This window comes from Lissotriton vulgaris, chromosome 7 (genome assembly GCF_964263255.1).
Source record: "Lissotriton vulgaris chromosome 7, aLisVul1.2, whole genome shotgun sequence".
NCBI lineage: Eukaryota > Metazoa > Chordata > Amphibia > Caudata > Salamandridae > Lissotriton > Lissotriton vulgaris.
Window position 1 is genome coordinate 90,544,016 of NC_141695.1, and position 21,829 is coordinate 90,565,844.

Sequence of the window (21,829 nt, forward strand, 5' to 3'; positions counted from 1 at the left end):
TTCTACAAACTAGGCTTTGGCCTCGCACTAATGATTTCACTGTTGTCCGCGACATGATAGTGACTACAACGCCGTAATACTTGTACTTAATCTCCCATCCACTGGTAAAAAATCTGCAAATTTATCTGCTGCTGATCATAGACTAACCCTAACAAACAACAGGCAGAAAGTTAGGTGGACCTGGGTAGACAAATAACACAGGAAAATGGCTCTCCTATTTGATGCCATTATTCCCAATATTGAGGCCCTATTAGAGATAGTGAAGCTTGGAAATCTCGCCGCCTCTCTTGATGAGGTTGCAATGATTAATGAATTCACAGTCATTAAGCTGGAGGAGATGTTTTGGACCACGTGCACCAGGGGCCGTGGGAGGAAGCAAAGGCAATCTTGGTTTAACAAGGATTGCTGGGCTGCCAAAAAGGCATTAATAGAGGCTATAAAAACAAAATGCAATCTCACAGTGAAAACATCCAGGTATCACTATAAATCCACTATTGCAGTTGCTAAATACACTTGGGAAAAAAACCAGTGGGACAGCCTAAAACTGGCTCTGGAAACCAAAGACATGAAATCATTCTGGAGCATTGTATCTACTGGTAGTAAAAATGGCCATGCAGCCCTTGGGCCAAATATCGCGACTGAGTGTTGGAGAGAGCATTTCTTAGCCCTCTATGCCCCACAAGATGAACCAGAGAGAAACCAGACCCTAGTATCTCTGACTCCCTCGGTATCGGAAATAGTCATTCATGAGATAGTCGTGTCAGAAGTCTGTAAAGCCTTAAACAAAATAGCACCTGGTAAGGCTGCCGGCCTGGATAAGATCCTGGGGGACCTGTATCGGGCTGAACCTAAGATCTGGTGCCCTTTCTTTTGGGGGATCTTCAACACCATCCTGCAGGGAATGGCCTTTTCTGCAACCTGGTTATGTGCTGAGATCATCCCGGTGTACAAAAAGGGACCTCCATTATCACTGGCAAATTACAGACCGATCAGCTTGATCGATGACTCACAGAAAGTTTTCACCAGGATTCTCCTAGATCATCTGCAATCCTGGCTGGAGGAACATAAGTCTTTGACTCCTCTGTAGGCAGATTTTAGGGAGAAAGCATCAACAATAGACCAGATTTTCAGGCTCCAGCTCCTCTATTGGAAAACCATCTGGAGGGGGGCAGCCTGTACCTGGCTTTTGTTGACCTGGAGAGTGCATTCAACTTGGTACCCAGAGATGCTCTATGGAGGGTTCTAAGTGAGCTGGGACTTCCCCCCTACCTTTTAGACATATTGAGAAGGCTACACAATGGAAACTATGCCCAAATTAGATATGGGACAAATCGGGAACTGACGCAGCCCATCCCTGTAAACAGGGGATTTAGACAGGGATGTGTGCTTGCCCCAACCCTGTTCTGTATTCACATCAAAGGTTTTGTAGATGCGCTGAGAGTCTGTAAAGATATAGACGCTCCTAAAATCGTGCAAAAGCAATTTCCTGCCATGACGTTTGCGGACGATACCCTTCTCTTTTCAAAGTCTCCAATGGGCATCCAAAGAATTTTAGATGGGTTTTATGAGTTTTGTAGGATTAGGGGATTAGAGATCAACATAAAAAAACAAATACATGATCTTCAACCCTAGCAAATCTACATGACCCAACCCGAGTATGAACGGCACGCCTCTGGAGCAGGTCTCTGTATTCGACTATTTGGGTTTAACTTTTACCGAAAACATGAGCTGGGGGGCCCAAATCAATAAATCTAATCTCAAACTGACACAAACTACAGGTGGTTTGGCCAAGTCCTTCAGAAAGTCCTTCCAGAAACCTGTGAGCCTGGTCATGGAGATCTATAAAACCCAGGCCAGGAGCGCCACCCTATACGGGACAGAACTATGGGGGCACTCTAACCATAGGCTTATGGTCACTACTGAGAACAAATTCCTCAGACAATTATTCAGACTACTGATAATTTCTCCTTTGGCTCCACTGCGCATGGACCTTGGGGTAGGAATTATTATTATTATTAACTGAGCTTATAAAGCGCCTGGTTACACTAGTCAGTGTGTCCCCGCGCTAATAGTGGCCTAAAAGATCCCTAACACAGCCAGAAAAGAGCGCTTCAATATTTGGGGAACAGATGTGTCTTGAGTTCCTTGCGGAAAACTCTTTCAGACGGCTCCATCCGGAGTCTGAGAGGAAGAGTGTTCCAACTCTGTGCTGCCAGAAGGCGGAAGGATCTGCCGCCCATCCTGGCCCTGCAAATCTTCGGGATACACATTAGCCCAGTGCCCTCCGACCGGAGGGGCCTAGTTGGTTTATACAATGTGAGCAGATTCCTCAAGAAACTCGGGCACTTACCGTGAGCGATCCGATGGCCTATACACAGGATTTTAAACTGGACACGCTCTTTAATTGGGAGCCAGTGGAGCGTCCCCAATGCCTTTTTGGTGGAAGATCTTTTTGGCAGTGATAACACTAGGCGTGCAGCAGCATTTTGGATACCTTGCAAGCATTGAAGACATCTCACGTTAGCTCCCAGATATAAGGCATTCCCGTAGTCCAGCCTGGAAGTCACCAGGGCATGGACCAGGGCCCTTCTAGCTGACACTGGGAGCAGGTCGAGTGTCTTTCTCAGACAACGGAGAATGCCAAAGCAAGTACCAGCTACACGTCTAGTGTGATACTCAAAAGATAGTTTTGAGTCCATCCAAATACCCAGATTCTTGACCTGTTCTTTAGGTTGAGGTAAGGGGCCCAGGGTCTGGGGCCACCATGCGGATGTCCAAACAGACGGAGTCTTGCCTACAATAAGCACCTCCGTCTTGTCCCCATTTAATCTGAGACAATTGTTTGACATCCAATTAGCCAGGTCTTGCAGGCAGGATGTAAACTGACTGGCTGCCTGCTCAGCTGGCTGAGAAAGAGCTACAACCAGCTGAGTATCATCCGCGTAAGTCACCACAACAACCCCATGTTTCTCCGCAATAGATGCCACTGGGGCAACATAGAGGTTGAATAAAGTGGGACTGAGGCTTGAGCCTTGGGGAACTCCTTGGCTCAGGGCGATAGCTCTGGACCTATGGGGCCCCTGCTCCACACAAAAGCTGCGGCCAAGGAGAAAGGACTTCAGCCAGTGCCACGCTTTGACAGCAACTCCTCCCTCTCTCAGGCGCTGTAGCAGTGTGTGATGGGCCACAGTGTCAAACGCGGCACTGAGATCTAAAAGAATCAGTGCCGCAGTTTGACCCTCATCCGCATGCTTCCTAAGCATCTCCGTGGAATAGAGGAGAGCCGACTCCGTGGAGTGGAGAGCACGGAAGCCAGCCTGGGTGGGGTGATAGAGTTGTTGGGTTTCAATGTGAGCCGTAAGTTGTTGGTTCGCCAATTTTTCTGCTATTTTGGCGATGTAAGGGAGAAGTGAAATAGGCCGTAAATTGCTCATTTGAGCGATGTTAATCTGTGGCTTCTTCTTAAGTGGAAGTACCACAGCCTGTTTCCATGTCGTTGGAACCGTGCCAGAGTCAAATGACAGTGTCAGGAGATGTCTGACATACGGCGCTAGTGTCTCCATATTGCTTCTCAGAATTTTGGCGGGTGCCGGATCTCTAGGAGAGCCTGATTTTATACTTTCAGCCACCTTTTTCAGTTCAACAATATCAGGAGTCAGAAAAGCACACAGCTTATCTGTGGCTGAAAGTCCCTCATCCAGCAGGGTTTGGTCACTGGAACCGGCCCTGGCTGTGTTGGAGAAGGCAGCATATATATCCTGTACCTTTTTATTAAAGTAATCAGCTATCTGATTGCAAGATTGCACCGAGGTAGCTGCTCTTTCTTCCAGACAGGCAGGAGAGGATAATTCCTTATATACTGTGAAGAGTTCTTTGGCGGAGCAATCGGCCTTAGTAATCCTTTCAGTATAATAATCTGCCCGTGTTTTCCTTATCAGAGCATGATACTTTTTAAGGTTCAGCTTATATTCCCTCTCCTGGTCTGGTGCGTAATCCTGTCTCCAGATTCTTTCGAACCGCTTACATACGGTCTTGGCCCTTTTTAAGTCCTCATTAAACCAAGCCGCGGATTTAGTACGCCACATAGGTCCCCTATTAGACCATGGTGCTGTAGCGTCCAAATCAGCATGGATGCGTCGATCAAGTGTTTTGCACGCCCCATCAATTGTTAGGCCCAGACCTTCCGGTGGTCCTCCCTGTTCCAAACCAGTCTTGAAGTCTGCGGGGGAAAACCTAGCCCACCGCCTCTGTAGCTTGCGAGTACCATCCCTTTTCCCTTGGAGAATTCCAGGGGATTGATTAATCTGAAATGGTACCAAAAAGTGATCCGTCCATACCATTGGTTTTGGAGGATCAACTATGAGGGAGTCCCAGTTACAGAAAATAGGGTCTAACGTATGCCCTAGTCGGTGAGTGGGCAGTTCCGATTTAAGAACTAATTGCAGAGTTAGTAAGTCATTACGGACCTCTTGGGCCGAGATGCTCAAAGCATCGTTAAAATGAAGATTAAGGTCACCCAACAACAGAAATTTCTCATAGCGCAAAGCTGGGGATAATATGTTCTGTATCAGACTGGCAGCAAACTGACTGCTACCTCCAGGGGGCCTGTATACTAGGAGGCCTTTTATTATATAGTTTTTAGAGACAGATATAGAAAAGGTTCCAGCCTCGCTATCTGATATTGAAATGGCCTCCAGAGTACATTCAATCCCGTGCTTATGAATAATCGCAATCCCTCCGCCTCTGACACACGGTCTATCTAACCTACAAATGCCATAACCTGGGGGGAGTGCGTCTAGCACCTCGGGGGATGACTCCTCGTCCAGCCAAGTTTCGGTAGTGAACAGGATATCTAGTTTACTATCCTCAAGTAAATCCCGCATTTCCATGCGGTGCTTCCTGAGGGACCTGCAGTTGATCAATGCGCATCCAAGCTTTCTGGCGGATCCATTACAGGCCTTCCAGTGGCTGAATGAGTAGCCACAGTGACTGCACGTATTCCCAAGTCCATCAGGAATCTATTGCTGAGGAAATTGGCTGAAGGCCACTACTTTTTTGACGGCGCCTCTGGGTAACACCGGAACTGGTGGAGTACAAATTGGAGCTACTGGAAATCCCGAGACTCCCCGGCTCAGGAAAGTTGTCTTGGCTCCTATTTATTAGGGAATGTGTTTATGCAATAGGAGTAAAATATCTATGGGACAACCCTGACATTGCATGCTTGAGAATATCACGGAAACTCTCAAGTTCTAGCTTTGGAGCGGTATAACCGCTAAACTTTGCTCCCGATCCACCCACGGTTCCCTTACACTACACTTTTTGGATGTGAAAGACACATGCAAGTTGGAGGCATGCCTTGACGAAATCCGCCTGGTTTAAGGCAGGAAAATGTATGTGCTGTTTTGTCACAGCTGTCTCTCACTGCGTGCTCTGACGTGCAAATGGTTGGGTGGCAATCCAGGTGGGTGCCCATCCTGCAACATGTGTCTGAACTCCATGTGTTCTTTTTCTGCCCGGGTTATCGCATAATTAGAACAAGATGGTTGGTACAGTTATGTAAAAACCTAGGCACAACCCATTGCTAGGAAGCATTTAGAATTTTAAAATATAATACTGATTCCCATATAGTTTATGCGGTCTCACATTTTTTAAATTCCATGTGGTGGGCCAGAAGGAACTTCCTCGATGTGCAAAACCAAGGACTGGATTATGACTGACTCTCCTACCCTCTTCTTATTCCAAACGCAATTTCCTAGATGAATTGTTTTATCTCTTTTTAAATTTTTATCTGTTTTAATTTGCTTGTATAACTGTGATTGCTCTTTTATGGTGAAAAATCGAAACAAAGAAATATTGGTATGGTCTGGTATCTATCCCCACATTTGCAGGCTCTGCACTGTCTTCTGATTAGGAATATTACTGTGTACAAGGTGCTGGTGATGTCAAATGGGGCCTTATAGCAATCTGGGGCTGTGTGCCTCAGAGCCAGGTTCTGGCTTCATTCTCCTACCCGAAATCTGAGATCTGCCAATAAAGTATTGACAGTAATTCCTAAAATGTGGAAGACTAGAACAGGAGGTATATCCTTGACTTTTCTGGGTGTCACTGCATGGACCAAGCTCCAAGTAGAAGTGTGTGCCATCTCCAATCAACCAGCCGTTATAAAAAGGCTGAAAACCTGTTTTTTAACCGGGTTTGAACAATGGTTATGTAACTTCTGACCTTTGGTTACTTCACCGGGACACTCTGTTGAGTAGCTGTGTGCATTATAAGTTTAATTTCATTCATTCTGTCTTAGATGAGGGTGGTTTAAAAGTAGTCCCCAGAGGAAGCAATTGAGGCTAGGATGTGGCCAACCTGAGCATCTAGGACAGGTGCACTTGTCTTCTTAGCGTACTAACCCACAGGGCGCTTTACCTATAATGACTGCAGTGTACCATCAGAAAATCAGAAGACAGTCCATCAAATTTGAGTTTATATCCCCATCCAAAATAAATCTATTGGAAGAACATTTTTGGGATATCTACCACTTATGATTTTATGTATGTTTCACACATATAACTTTGGAACATATACATTGTGCAAGTAGTCTGTTTACAGTCAGTACTGTTTATTTAAGGAAGTCTCATTTACCCTATCAGAAGGATGTATTTTGACTTCTATAAAAAGTGAAATGATTTCCTTGGAACTGTGTAAGTTGCACATTAAAAAAAGTTGACTGAAGCTCTGCCTTTAGGTATTCTAAAGATAAAAGGATATGTAACAATTGCATCACATGCACCCATTGTATTTTTTTGTCAAAAATATTTTTATTAGAATGTGAAAGAGCCTACAAGTGCAGAGGCATTCAGTATAAAGCAAATGGTCCCACGCAGGGGAGCGTACAAACAAAATGAGAGCTTGGTATACATTGAAGATAAAAGCCAAAGGAGACAGACGGAAAGGCAGGGGGGAGAGCTCCACATCAAACACCATTATCTAGTGAAGAGTCACAGATTCTAATAGGGCGGAGCGAGTCCCCCTGACCGTTGACCAAGCCAAGTAGAGCCAGATAGAAGTCCTCATTAACATGTTATCCAAAATACGCTCCCCTAGTGCAGCCGAATAGCAAAGAAGGCAGCTGTAGCTCAACCAGCATGCCCCAACAGGGGGCAAGATATATAACAAATATGAAAAGAACAAGCCCCTAGCCCCCACCCTAACCCCACCCACACCCCTGTGGTGGCGGCAAAAATCCCCAAAAGAAAAGAGGGAGAAACAAACAGCAGACTTTGACAGTAGTACAGTGATCAGAATTGAAAGAGGTGTAAAGCCCTAGCAGTAGAAGGACAAACAGCAGAGGGGAGGCCTCGAGAGAGTAGAGCAACCAGCGGACCCCATCTGAATTCAAAGTTCTTGTAGTCGTCTCTGAAGATGTACGCCATCCGTTCAAGACTCAGTAACCTCCAGAGGCGGGCATGCCATAGGGATATAGCCGGAGCATCCGTCTTTTTCCAGGCCGCAGCCAGAGTGACCTTCGCCGCCCCAATGCACAACCACATAATCGCCTTGTCCGCATGGGTCTGATGTTCTAGAGAAGGGTCACGCAGCCCCAAGAGAACCCCCGCTATAGTAGTAGGGATAGGGTAGCCCAGCATCCTCTTTATGTGTGCTAAAATTTCCTCCCAAAATGGCCGGATGGACGGGCAATACCACCCGATATGCTGAAAGTCGCCCAGGAGCCCACACCCTCTCCATCATCTGTCTGAAGTAGTCGGAAATATACGCTGGAGATTGGAGGGATGCAGGTACCAGTCCATCATAGTTTTAAGGTGCGCCTCTCTAAGATCAAGGGAGAGATTGAAGCGGGTAATATCGGACCAGAGATGGGCTCATTCCTCATCTAAGATTGGGCATTGGGGCACATGCTCATGCTCAGATACCTGGGTCGAGGTGAGGGGGTGGTCGTAAGTAGAAGTGCGTAAAGTAAAGAGATCATTGAGGACGATTTGACCAGGAAAGCTTCGAATTTCTTGAGGGGGCGCGTAGCAGCTTCCCTAACCCGAGGTGTGAGGACCCAGTGCATGAGCTGCGCGTAATGATAATGTTCCGTACCCTCCAGCTAGTACTCCCGCCTACACTCCTTAAAGGTGAGTGGGTCATCGTCTCGAAATAGATGAGTCAACGCTAAGCAGCCTCCTCGCTTCCAAGACTCAAAGGGCCCTTCATGATACTCTGAAGGGAAGAGGGAGGTGTTGTGAATCGGGGTAGATGAAGATGGAAAGGAGGTCCATCTGTCGTCACCCGAAACTGTGTCTCATACCTTAAGAGTGGTGTGTGTAGGTGTGCTCAGGTATGCGTTTGGGGGACTGTTTCTACGAGGGCGCCATATCAGGTCCCATATGGTCCACCCTTTTACACTGCGGTCCATATGATGCCAATGTTTATCAGAGTATTTCTGGGACCATTCGACCAAAACACGCAACTAAGCAGCCTTGTGGTACAGCTGGATGTCCGGCAAACCTACACCCCCCTCAATGCGGGTCCGACGAAGCAGGGTGAAGGAGAAGCGTGCATGGCCTCCCTGCCAGATAAAGCGTAGGATCATGGATTTGAGTTTACGAAAGAAATCAGGGTCCAAACTGATAGGCAGAGCTTGAAATAAATAGAGAAATTTAGGTAAAACGGTCATTTTAATTGCATGGATGCGGCCCAGCCAGGAGAGGAAAATAGGTTTCCACTTCACAAGATCAGCTTGAACCTCTGTGAGAAGGGGAGGAAAGTTGGCCCAATAGAGCCCCCGATGTTGGGTGTCAGGGAGACTCCTAGATAGTGGATTGATTTAGTGGCCCAAGCCAGTAGTGTGATGGCTTAAAGGTGGGCAACCCTCTCTGGCGCGAGAGAAAGATTAAGGATAAAGGACTTCCAAGAGTTGATTTTAAAGCCTGATACTCTCTCGTAATGTTCAAGCATGGAGCGTAAGCTGGGTAGTGAGCTCTCGGGCTCCGTGAGGGATAGAAGCACATTGTCAAGTTCAAGTTGAAGTTCAGAAATTTGTATAGCGCACTAATCACCCAGAGGGTCTCAAGGTGCTTTAGGGAGGGTGGTGATTTATTTATCGAATATCCAGGTTTTTAGTTGCTTTCTGAAAGAGAGGTGGTTCTGAGTGAGGCGGAGGTGGGTGGGGAGAGAATTCCAGGTTTTAGCCGCTAAGTAGGAGAAGAATCTTCCCCCTATGGTGGATCTGTGGATGCGAGGAATTGCGGAAAGGGCTTGATTGGACGATCGTAGTTGGCGGGAGGGGGTGTAGAAGGATAGACGCGTGTTGAGGCATTCGGGTCCCAGGTCGTAGAGGGCTTTGTGTGCGTGGGTGAGGAGACAGGACCTAGTCTAGGACACCCCCGCGCCGCACGGCCACCAGCTGCTGCGTGTGCCTCCTCGCTGCCCCTGCTGCTGCCGTGTGACCACGCCCCCTGCCACCGAGCGGCGTGGTCTCCTGCGTGATAGCGCTGTGCTCCTGTACCCTGTTCTCCTGTTGTATGCCTCCAGACTGCTGAGTGTATTTTTGTTCAATTGTATGTATGTATGTATGTATAAACCATTTTATAGCGCGCTCCGTTTCTTGAGAGTATCCTGGCGCGGGTACAGGAGAGGCAGACAGCAGAACAAAAAGAAGGCATCTTAGCTTACACTCTTGAACAAATGTGTTTTCAGGTGTTTTTGAATTCAGCCACTGAAGGCATAGAGCGCAGAAGGAGAGGGTGGTCTGGATTGTGGTCTTTATTGTGTTCATTTGTACTGTACTCGTTAGTTCGCCGGTCCCCCTGTCTCTCGCTGTCCTCCCTGCCTGCTTCCCACCACCGCCGCTAACCACGCCCCTTTTTCTTCTGTAACCTCCCCGCTCCCGCCTCCCAGCTGCTCCGCCCTCCCTCGCACTTCGCCATATATGGCGACCAGAGCGAACGCGCAGCGGACGCGCCGATTGTGCGCCGAAGGCGCGCTAAAGGTAAGCCCGTCTGCGCCCGTCCGCGACTGGATCGCGCCCAGCGCCAGGACCCCTGGCCCCCACCGACGGATGACGACCCGACTCTCCTACAACGCCACCGAACTCATCGCTCTCAACACCGGCGGGATCCCTGGATGCTACCGAGCCACCCCGAGGCGCACCCACGGACCCTTCAGCTGCCACGCTTGCAAGTTCACCTGCATCCGGACTTGCCCCACACCATCACCCGCCAAGCCGAACACCAGCAGCAACCACCTCAAGTGCATCCTGCTCAACACCCGCTCTGTCCACAGGCACGCCGTCGAACTTTGGAACCTCCTCGACACCACATCTCCTGACGTCGCCTTCCTCACGGAAACCTGGATGAACGACTCCTCAGCGCCCGACATCGCCATAGCCATCCCAGAGGGCTACAAGATCATCCGGAGGGACCGCTCCGCCAACCAGATGGGAGGAGGCATCGCCATCATCCACAGGGACACCATCCACATCGACGACACCCTGAAAACTGCCGAACACCTACACTTCCAGATCCGTACCGACCCGAAGACCACCCTCAGAGGCACCCTGATCTACCGACCCCCGGGACCACGCACACAATTCAGCGAGGACATCGCCGACTTCGTCAGCCCGCACGCCCTCCCCTCCGCTGACTACATCCTCCTGGGGGACCTCAACTTCCACCTGGAGAACAACAACGACCGCAACACCATCACCCTGCTCGACAACCTCGCCAACCTCGGACTCAAGCAGCTGGTGTCCACCCCCACCCACCTCGCCGGACACACACTCGACGCCGTCTTCTCATCCAGCAAAGACATCGCCTTCAGCCACGCCACTAGACTCCACTGGACGGACCACAGCTGCATCCACTTCACCTTCAGAAGAACGACGATCCACCACCACCAGCAACCGGTTGCTCGAAGAAGCTGGAACAAGATCACAGCTGACCAGCTCGCCACTTCCCTGAGTCAGCACCCTCCCACCAGCTCAGCGAACCCCAGCCAGGCCGCCGACAACCTCACGAAGTGGATCAGCAACTGCGCGGACAAACTCGCCCCTCTGAGGACCCCGCCTAGCAGACCCGGCAGCAAGAAGGCCCCATGGTTCACCGACGAACTCAAGAGCTCCAAGAAGAACTGCCGAGCCCTCGAGAAAGCCTGGAGAAGGGAACCAACACCGGACAACATGACCGCCCTCAAGCTTGCCACCCGGAAGCACCACCAACTGATCCGCGCCACTAAGAAAACTGCATTCAAGGACCGGCTGGACAACAACGCACACAACTGCAAGGAACTCTTCAACATCGTCAAAGAGCTCTCCAACCCCAATGCCGGAAACAACGAATCACCCCATCGCAAGACCTCTGCAACTCCCTCGCCTCATACTTCCACAACAAGATCGCGGACATACACAACAGCTTCAGCAGTCAACCGACGCACGCCACAACCGAACCACCGCCCCCCACCACCACCCTCCGTGCCTGGACTCTGACCAGCACCGAAGACACCATCCGCTTGATGAACTCCATCCATTCCAGATCTCCAAACGACCCCTGCCCTCACCACGTCTTCAACAGGGCCGACGCGGTCATCGCACCCCACCTGCGGGACATCATCAACACCTCCTTCGACACCGCCACCTTCCCGGAGAGCTGGAAGCACGCCGAACTCAGCGCTCTACTCAAGAAACCTACAGCGGACCCCACCGAACTCAAGAATTACCTCCCCATCTCGCTCCTCCCGTTCCCAGACAAAGTCATCGAGAAGACCGTCAACAAGCAGCTGGCCGCCTTCCTCGAGACAAATGGATCCCTCGACCCCTCACAGTCAGGCTTCCGAGCCAACCACAGCACCGAGACCGCACTCATCGCTGCTACCGATGACATCCGAGCCCTGATGGAGAACGGAGAAACAGCGGCCCTCATCCTCCTAGACCTCTCCGCGGCAGTCGACACTGTCTGCCACCGCACCCTAGTGCAGCGCCTCAGCAACGTCGGAATCCAGGAGAAGGCACTGGATTGGATCATCTCCTTCCTCAACGGAAGAACACAGAGAGTCCGCCTACCACCGTACAAGTCAGAGGCCACCAAAGTCATCTGCGGCGTCCCTCAAGGATCCTCGCTGAGCCCCACCCTCTTCAACGTCTACATGAGCCCCCTCGCAGCCATCGCACGCCAACACAACCTGAACATCATCTCCTACGCTGACGACACCCAGCTGATCCTCTCCCTGACCAACGACCCCGCCGCCGCCAGAGCCAACCTTCACGAAGGAATGAAAGACGTAGCCGAGTGGATGACGACCAGCCGCCTGAAACTGAACTCAGACAAGACGGAGGTCCTCATCCTGGGCTCCTCACCCTCCGCCTGGGACGACTCCTGGTGGCCCCCCGCCCTGGGCAGCGCACCCAAACCGACAGACCACGCACGCAACCTGGGCTTCATCTTGGACTCCTCCCTCACCATGACCAGACAAGTCAACGCCGTCTCCTCGTCATGCTTCAACATCCTGCGCATGCTACGGAAGATCTTCCGGTGGATCCCCACCGAGACCAGGAAGACGGTCACCCAGGCCCTCGTCACCAGCCGACTGGACTACGGCAACGCCCTCTACGCCGGAACCACCGCCAAGCTCCAGAAGAGACTCCAGCGGATCCAGAACGCATCAGCCAGACTCATCCTCGACATCCCACGACATAGCCACATCTCCGGACATCTGAGAGACCTGCATTGGCTTCCCGTCAACAAAAGAATCACCTTCCGCCTAGTGAAGTAGTGTGGCTCACTGGTTAGAGGCGGCAGACCCGAGAGCAGAGGGCGGCCCGGGACCAGGGTTCGATTCCCGGTGCGGCAGGTTTCTGGACCAGGGTCAGCGGACTCGATAATTCTCTCGCCTCGGTGCCCACTCTGATCAGCGATCACACTCGGCAACTCTGGGCATTAGCTTGCCTCATCTTCACTAACGGCCCCACCAGACCGCCGGGGATGCCTGGTCTCACCCTGGAGATACCCATTAAGGGACCATCTCTCAGGGAAGCCAGGAAGGGTTTCGCAGCGGTCGAAGCGCCTTGGGACCCTACGGGTAAGTAGTGCGCTATATAAATGCCAATACATTTACATTTACATTTACACACCCACGCACACAAAGCCCTACACGATCGAGGCCCCAGCTACCTCAACAACCGCATCAACTTCTACGCTCCCAAACGACATCTCCGATCAGCCAGCCACGCCCTTGCCGCCGTCCCCCGCATCCGAAGCATGACAACGGGAGGAAGGTCCTTCTCCTACCTGACCGCCAAGACCTGGAACTCCCTACCGACCGACCTGCGTCTGAACCAAGACCACCTCTCCTTCAGGAAGAAGCTCAAGACCTGGCTATTCGAGCAGTAGCAGCACTCCCCCCCCCCCCCTAGCCCCTTGAGACCCTCCGGGTAAGTAGTGCGCTATATAAATGCCTATGATTGATTGATTGATTGAACGTTATTTTCTTGTTGACAGGGAGCCAATGGAGGTCTTTCAGGTGGTCGGAATTGTGAGCTTGCCGAGGGATGTCTAAAATGAGTCTGGCAGAGGCGTTTTGGATGCGTTGGAGTTTTTTCTGTAGTTTGGCTGTGGTTCCGGCGTAAAGGGTGTTGCCGTAATTCAATCGGCTTGTGACCAGTGCATGGGTGACTGTCTTTCTTGTTTCGGTGGGGATCCAGCGGAAGATTTTTTTGAGCATTCGTAGGATGTTGAAGCAGGATGATGAGAGGGCGTTGACTTGTCTAGTCAAGAGTGAGATTTTGTTGGGGTCACCGTAAACGGGATGCCCTGAATGCTGGAATTATTACGAATTTCCATAGCTAGAGGCTCGATGCGGAGGGCAAAGAGTAGGGGTTAAAGGGGGCACCCCTGTTGAGTACCCCAAGAGTGCGGTAAGAAATCTGAGCGCACTCCATTGACCACCACTCTGGATTTAGGAGCGCGATAATTCGCCCTTATCATGTCAAGAAATTTGTGGGAAAAACCAAAGGCAGCAAGCGTGTGCAAAAGGAACGAGCAGTCGACCCGGTCAAAGGCCTTCTCCGCGTCGAGGCCCACAAGGATCGCCAGGATATGACACCTATTGGCTTTTTCTATAAGGTGTATGATTCTGCGGGTGTTGTTGTGTATTTGCCGCCCTTTAATAAAGCCTGACTGGTCTGGATGGATGAGGAGTGACATAAGATCATTCAGCCTTTTAGCAATGATGGAGGAAAAGAGTTTAGCATCTAAATTGAGCAGCGCAATTGGCCTGTAGGAAGCGCAATGTTGAGGGTCCTTCTCTGGTTTAGGGATAACCAAGATCACTGCCTCAGACATGGTGCCAGATGTCCTTCCCTCAGCCATCCTATTGAAGAGAGAGACTAGGTGGGGAGAAAGCTCGGGCGAATGTTTTATAAAAAAGAGTGGTGTAGCCGTCAGGACCTGGGGCTTTATTGGGTTTTAAAGAGTCAATTGCTAGAGTAACGTCCGCAGAGGTAATGGGGCGGTAAGTTGATCGTTCTCTGCCTCAGAGACCTGTGGTAGTGGCAGTGCGTGGAGGAATGCCCGCTGTGCGCCGTCGTGAAGTGTGTCTCCCGTGTAGAGGTTCCTATAGAAAGACCCGAATGTAGCCGTCTTCTCTTCATCTTTGTGGGTGATCCTACCCGCTGGGTCTTGAAAACCCACTATGTATTCTCTCTCCCGTTTATCCCGCAACTGGCGAGCAAAGTGTTTGCCTATCTTATTGCCTTGGGAGAAGAAAAGATGTTGTAGTTTAAGAAGGGTGTATAAGGCTCTGTTAGAGTAAATGGCCTGGAGTTTACCCCTGATGGCAGTGAGCTGACATTGTGTTTGTCTCGTGGGAGTCGTTTTATGGGAGAGCTCGAGAGTAGCCAACTCAGCCTCAAGAGCATCGCGCTCTCGGCGCGTTGTTTGTTCAGGGCTGCATTAAGGGCTATGCATTCCCCTCGAAGAACAGCCTTCAGGACATCCCAGTTAGTAGTAAACTTAGAGGTATCCTCTGAGGGATTAGATTCGTAGTAGTTTGCAATAGCAGTACGAAGCTGAGTGCAGGATTCTTTATCGTGCACATAAGAAAAGGTGGGAAGTACCATTTAGGGGTCGCCGGAGCTGGCCCGCGCCACTGTAGCCATATGGAGTATAGGCTATGATCAGAGACCGAAATGGGAAAAATGTTAGCATCCTGAAGGATGCCCTGTAGTGCCTGGCTGATAAAGATGTAGTCCAAGCCGGAGTACGTTCTATGGACATCGGTGAAGAACCTGTAGTTGCGGGTCTGCGGATAGAGCGTGCACCAGGTGTCTAAGAGGCCGAGATCCCAAATGTGTTGTTGTGTCTCATCTGTAAAGGTCCCCGCACCAGATCTCTGTGAATGTGTACTATCTAAGTCCTTCTGCCAAATAAGATTAAAGTAACCCTGGGCGAAGAACTACGCTCCGTTCGCGGAGTTTGCGGAGTTTTGGCAACTCCGCGTTCCGCGGAGTACGCGTAGCTGTCGATTACTCCGCTATCCGGTGCGTAGCGTAGTTGTCGCGCGCTGAATAACATTATCACGTGCGCGGCAATGGCTTACCTTGGTTCTGCGTTCGCTTTTTCCCGGTCGCGTCTGCCACCATGTTTGTAAACCCTCCCGTGCGACTGTGCGAACGCGATAACGTCATTGGATGGGCCATAAAGCCATAAGGACGCGCAAGGATGTTTATTGGTAAGATCGAGTTGCCGAACACGCAGAGCCTGCAATCTTGCACAGAATAACTCGCGAGCATGTTAAAAGTTAAACCATAATAATAAATTACCATTTTGGTTAGCAAAAAAGTGAGAAACCCCTCAAAGTTGTACCTTTGGCTGTATTTTTTGGGGGGAAGGAGTCCTCTTTCTGTTTCTACTCTATTTTTGAATATTAAGGAGGAAGGGCTCTGGAGTTTACAACTTCCTGTTCCTGTCCACCAGGCTCCTCCCAGTGCTTTGCCCATGAGGTGGTCACTTTCATTTGGATTTTGAGCTGGCAGGATCACTTTCTGTGTGTGTTGGCTGCATTACTGCTTTTCTTTGGATTTTACTGAGGACTTTTGGATTTTGAATTCTCTTTTTCAAGTAAGTTTCAGTAATGTATGAGTGAGTATGATGTTGTAGACTTGTGTTTGTTTGATTTTAAATTTTTTAACTACAGTATTCATTCCTTGATTTAAATTATTGATGGGTGCCTGTACTTTTATGAGGTCCCAACTTGTATTTCTTTTTAAATTTCATCCAGGCTACATAGAGAGGTACCCATGGGTAAAATCATAATTCTGTGTTTAAATTTTTATTCAAGTTTGTAAACAAACATCTTGGCTGGCATTGGATTATGGTCATCATTATGCAATAGCAATGTCTGCTGTGGAATTTCTGTTTGTGTAATTTAAATGTTTTTTATTTTTTTTAAGCCAATAGCTGACCCTAGTACTCCATGTAGTTAGTGTGTAGGCATGTTTGAGTTCATTGTAATAACTTTCTGTGGTTGGCCTGGCCATGTGTTGTTGGCGGACATTTTATGTTTCCCAGCCACTTTGCTCTTGCCATAGGCCTCCAAACTTGTGGCCTACTCTGCCAGTAGGCCAGAGGTACTAGTCATAGGGTCATGAAAGTTAATCAACTGTTTTTCTGGTGTACCTCTAATTAGAAAATCATGGATGGACTGGTTTGATTTAGAAAATCTTATGTTTATGTGTGGGGTATGTCAGGTTTTGGGTGTCTGTCAATTTCTGCCATTAGGTAACCCTAGGAATACAGCTCGGGTAGTTTTGGTAACGTCGCACTGTGTGAGAACGCGACCTTACCTTTTTTGTCTTTTTCGCGCGCTCAATGTACTGGCTCGGGAACTCGATAACGACGTTTCATTCGATTCGGGTTGCCGAACACGCCGATTTTGCAATCTCGCGAACAATATGTCCCGAGTTGCATAAAAGTTCCTCGAAAATGTTTAATGTGTTCCCTGTGCTACAAAAAGTCCTCATTTATGTGTTATTTGGTTGTAGTTTTGTCTTCCTGGAGCATGGACCACTTCCAGTTCCTTTCTGTCCTCTATGTAATGATTTCTTGTTTATGGTTGGGGTGACCAATTTGGGCGGTGCTGTGTCCATTTTGTGAAGCTAAGCATTGTCCCTTTGGCATAGGCATTTATTGTCTGTCTTCTCTTTCTTTTCATGTAGTGGTGAGGGCCATTTTGTGTGTACTTACTTCCTTTGTGATGATTCTGCTATGTTGTTGTTGGTGGACAGGCCATGTGGTGGCGGCCATTTTGTGTATGCTTCCTTTGTGACTGATTTTGCCATGTTGTTGGTGGCCATGCCATGTGGTGGAGGCCATTTTGGGTGCATCCTTTTTCCATGTTGTTTTTGGGTGTCCCTGTCCTCCTGGCCCTATGGAGGCGGCCATTTTCTGTGTCCTTCCCTGGTTCTCTTCTTTTGCCATAGCCATCCAAGGCTTTTGTAGGTACTACTACTCACAGCCATAGGTGCATTCAAGTTAATCAACTATTTTTGGGGTGTACCTTTAATTACACCATGTATGGCTTTGGATTGCTTCACATTTTTTTAATGGTGGTACTTTCAGCTTTTGGTTGCTTGTGTGTAACTAATATGGCACTCCCTGCCAGTAGGTAACCCTAGGAATACTGCTCGCGTACTTTTGGTAACGTCGCACTGTGTGAGAACGCGACCTTACCTTTTTTGTCTTTTTCGCGCGCTCAATGTACTGGCTCGGGAACGCGATAACGACGTTTCATTCGATTCGCGTTGCCGAACACGCCGATTTTGCAATCTCGCGAACAATGTCCCGAGTTGCATAAAAGTTCCTCGAAAATGTTTAATGTGTTCCCTGTGCGACAAAAAGTCCTCATTTATGTGTTATTTGGTTGTAGTTTTGTCTTCCTGGAGCATGGACCACTTCCAGTTCCTTTCTGTCCTCTATGTAATGATTTCTTGTTTATGGTTGGGGTGACCAATTTGGGCGGTGGTGTGTCCATTTTGTGAAGCTAAGCATTGTCCCTTTGGCATAGGCATTTATTGTCTGTCTTCTCTTTCTTTTCATGTAGTGGTGAGGGCCATTTTGTGTGTACTTACTTCCTTTGTGATGATTCTGCTATGTTGTTGTTGGTGGACAGGCCATGTGGTGGCGGCCATTTTGTGTATGCTTCCTTTGTGACTGATTTTGCCATGTTGTTGGTGGCCATGCCATGTGGTGGAGGCCATTTTGGGTGCATCCTTTTTCCATGTTGTTTTTGGGTGTCCCTGTCCTCCTGGCCCTATGGAGGCGGCTATTTTCTGTGTCCTTCCCTGGTTCTCTTCTTTTGCCATAGCCATCCAAGGCTTTTGTAGGTACTACTACTCACAGCCATAGGTGCATTCAAGTTAATCAACTATTTTTGGGGTGTACCTTTAATTACACCATGTATGGCTTTGGATTGCTTCACATTTTTTTAATGGTGGTACTTTCAGCTTTTGGTTGCTTGTGTGTAACTAATATGGCACTCCCTGCCAGTAGGTAACCCTAGGAATACTGCTCGCGTACTTTTGGTAACGTCGCACTGTGTGAGAACGCGACCTTACCTTTTTTGTCTTTTTCGCGCGCTCAATGTACTGGCTCAGGAACGCGATAACGACGTTTCATTCGATTCGCGTTGCCGAACACGCCGATTTTGCAATCTCGCGAACAATATGTCCCGAGTTGCATAAAAGTTCCTCGAAAATGTTTAATGTGTTCCCTGTCCGACAAAAAGTCTTCATTCATGTGTTATTTGGTTGTAGTTTTGTCTTCCTGGAGCATGGACCACTTCCAGTTCCTTTCTGTCCTCTATGTAATGATTTCTTGTTTATGGTTGGGGTGACCAATTTGGGCGGTGGTGTGTCCATTTTGTGAAGCTAAGCATTGTCCCTTTGGCAAAGGCATTTATTGTCTGTCTTCTCTTTCTTTTCATGTAGTGGTGAGGGCCATTTTGTGTGTACTTACTTCCTTTGTGATGATTCTGCTATGTTGTTGTTGGTGGACAGGCCATGTGGTGGCGGCCATTTTGTGTATGCTTCCTTTGTGACTGATTTTGCCATGTTGTTGGTGGCCATGCCATGTGGTGGAGGCCATTTTGGGTGCATCCTTTTTCCATGTTGTTTTTGGGTGTCCCTGTCCTCCTGGCCCTATGGAGGCGGCCATTTTCTGTGTCCTTCCCTTGTTCTCTTCTTTTGCCATAGCCATCCAAGGCTTTTGTAGGTACTACTACTCACAGCCATAGGTGCATTCAAGTTAATCAACTATTTTTGGGGTGTACCTTTAATTACACCGTGTATGGCTTTGGATTGCTTCACATTTTTTTAATGGTGGTACTTTCAGCTTTTGGTTGCTTGTGTGTAACTAATATGGCACTCCCTGCCAGTAAGTAACCCTAGGAATACTGCTCGCGTACTTTTGGTAACGTCGCACTGTGTGAGAACGCGACCTTACCTTTTTTGTCTTGTTCGCGCGCTCAATGTACTGGCACGGGAACGCGATAACGACGTTTCATTCGATTCGCGTTGCCGAACACGCCGATTTTGCAATCTCGCGAACAATATGTCCCGAGTTGCATAAAAGTTCCTCGAAAATGTTTAATGTGTTCCCTGTGCTACAAAAAGTCCTCATTTATGTGTTATTTGGTTGTAGTTTTGTCTTCCTGGACAGGCCATGTGGTGGCGGCCATTTTGTAGGTACTTCCTTTGTGCATTTATCATTGGCCTCCCTGCTTTTGGTCTGATCTGATTGTAGGCCAGAGTCCCAGAGGTGGTAGTTAGTTAGCGGGGCTGCTTTATGTAGCTGTTTCTATTTGGTCTCTTTAATTACCATCATTAGGGCATGTGTGTATGCCATTGCATTTCCAAGTTTGTTGTCTGGGCAGGGGGGTAGGTAACTTTTTTGTGTGTGTAATAATTTTATGGCTTGTATGTCTTTTTGCACTGACGTTTTCCAAACTCTTAGCCATGGGGTATTTTGATTTTCCTCCTTTTTCTGTCCATATTGGTATGGGATAGGCCTGCTTGACTTTATTATTGGTTCTTTCTGGACTTCATGTGGCTGGGAGCTGTGGTGCTGGTAGTATTAGTCTTCTTTTTTGTGTTTTATACATTGGCCTGTGTGTCTTTCAATTGTTCATCTGTTGGCTTACTGCTTGTTTGACTGACGTGTTCTGTCTTCTTTGCTTGTAGGTGCACAGAAAAAGACTGAGGAGGTGCTGGTTGTTTTCATCCATCACCCGTTCAACTGCCAGACGGACGTCCTTCAGTTGTACGCCACGTGTGGTGTGTGACTCATCTGACCACACATCTCTGCAATTTGTGCTACTGAGTGCTGCTGTGTGCTGACATCAGAAGAAGATGGGCCCTAAGAGAGCAGGTACCAGGTCCTCCACCACCAAGAAAGTTGCTGAGAAGAAGGTACAGAAGAAGGAAGTTTCACTTAAGGCTGGTATGGACCACCAAACCTTTTTTGGGCCCCCAAAACGTACGCCTGCAGCAGCGGTGTCCGTGGTGCAAGCTGGGGCCAGCACATCCGCATTAGCGGGGGCAAGCCACCAACCCAGGGCCAAGCACATGAGGGTCGAAGAGGTAGCCAGCCTAGTGTTACAAAGCAGTGATACTGAGCCTGAACTTAACTTATCGCTGTCTCAAAGTAGCACACAATCCACGCAAGATGAAAGTGCTCAACAACCGCCGCCAGCAGTAGATGTTTAACAACCACAACCACTTCCCGCAATAGTTGTTGAAAAACCACAACCACCGCCCGCAATAGTTGTTCAACAACAACAACCAAATCCCACAATAGTAGTTGTTGAAGAACCACAGCACGCTATAGTACTTCCTCAAGAACAACAACCACCGTCTCTGCACGCAATAGTAGAAGTTGTTCCTCCCGATGTTGGGGCAGTTCAGGAAGTAGAGCCTCATTCCGAGCAAGAAGAAGAGGAAGCCACTTCTGGAGGTGATCTACTGTCTTTAAATTTACGAAAGGAAAGGAGGGTTAGTGGCAGTGCATCGAGTTCTTCGCATAGCATCCCTTCAGATGAACTTGATAAGGAATGGCATCCACCACGAGTAACTGAGCATTCAAAGGAGAGACATCCTAAGACCAGGCTGGGAAAAAGGAAGGATCCGTCAAGGCTAGAACTTCTGGAGTTCGATGTAGGTGAGCAGGATACTGATGGTGATAAAGACGGGTCTGACACTGACAATGTCCTCATCACAAGCGTTATTCCTGGTGCAGAGGATGTAGAGACCAGCATTTTCACCCTATCCAGAAGGGCTGCGATTAGTGATGAGCAGGTAGCACGTGTAACTCCTACACACTCAGCACCCAAAGTAACACCAGCTCCCATTTTTGCATCAGCGAAGGCCCGGCAGCGTGTGACATCCAGTGCAAGCGCCACCTCAACAGAAGGAGGTAGTGGCAGTACTAGTACTGAACTGTCACATAGGGAATTCAACAAAAAGCCTCCAGTTCATCCGGCATTGGAAGTGGGTCCTCCTCTTCCTATGGCAGGAGACAAAAGTTTAGCTCCCAGTCTGGGATTTTTTTACGGTTAACCCACATCAGGAGAACATTGCTATATGCACCATTTGTCATACCAATGTTAGTCGTGGTAAGATGGGTACAAACTATGGTACTGGAGGCCCAATGACCCATAGGAAAAAAACACACACAATTCAATGGGAGGACCACCTTGCAAGCTTAAAAAATGTAAGCACTAGTGTTGGTGGGGAGGATACAGTACTACAAGGTCCACTCATGGAAGAAGAGGGAGACGATGACCTTCT

The 21,829-nt window shown here is 48.8% G+C and overlaps 1 protein-coding gene across 1 annotated transcript in view; it reads left to right on the forward strand.

The window, feature by feature from the left end:
• The first annotated feature begins 1,491 nt into the window (after positions 1-1,491).
• Positions 1,492-21,829, forward strand: part of LOC147700871 (uncharacterized) — a 55,861-nt gene continuing 35,523 nt past the window's right edge. Inside the window, exon 1 of the mRNA XM_086929259.1 lies at positions 1,492-1,573. Coding sequence (XP_086785385.1) covers positions 1,492-1,573 — 82 coding nt within the window. The remainder of the gene's footprint in view (positions 1,574-21,829) is intronic.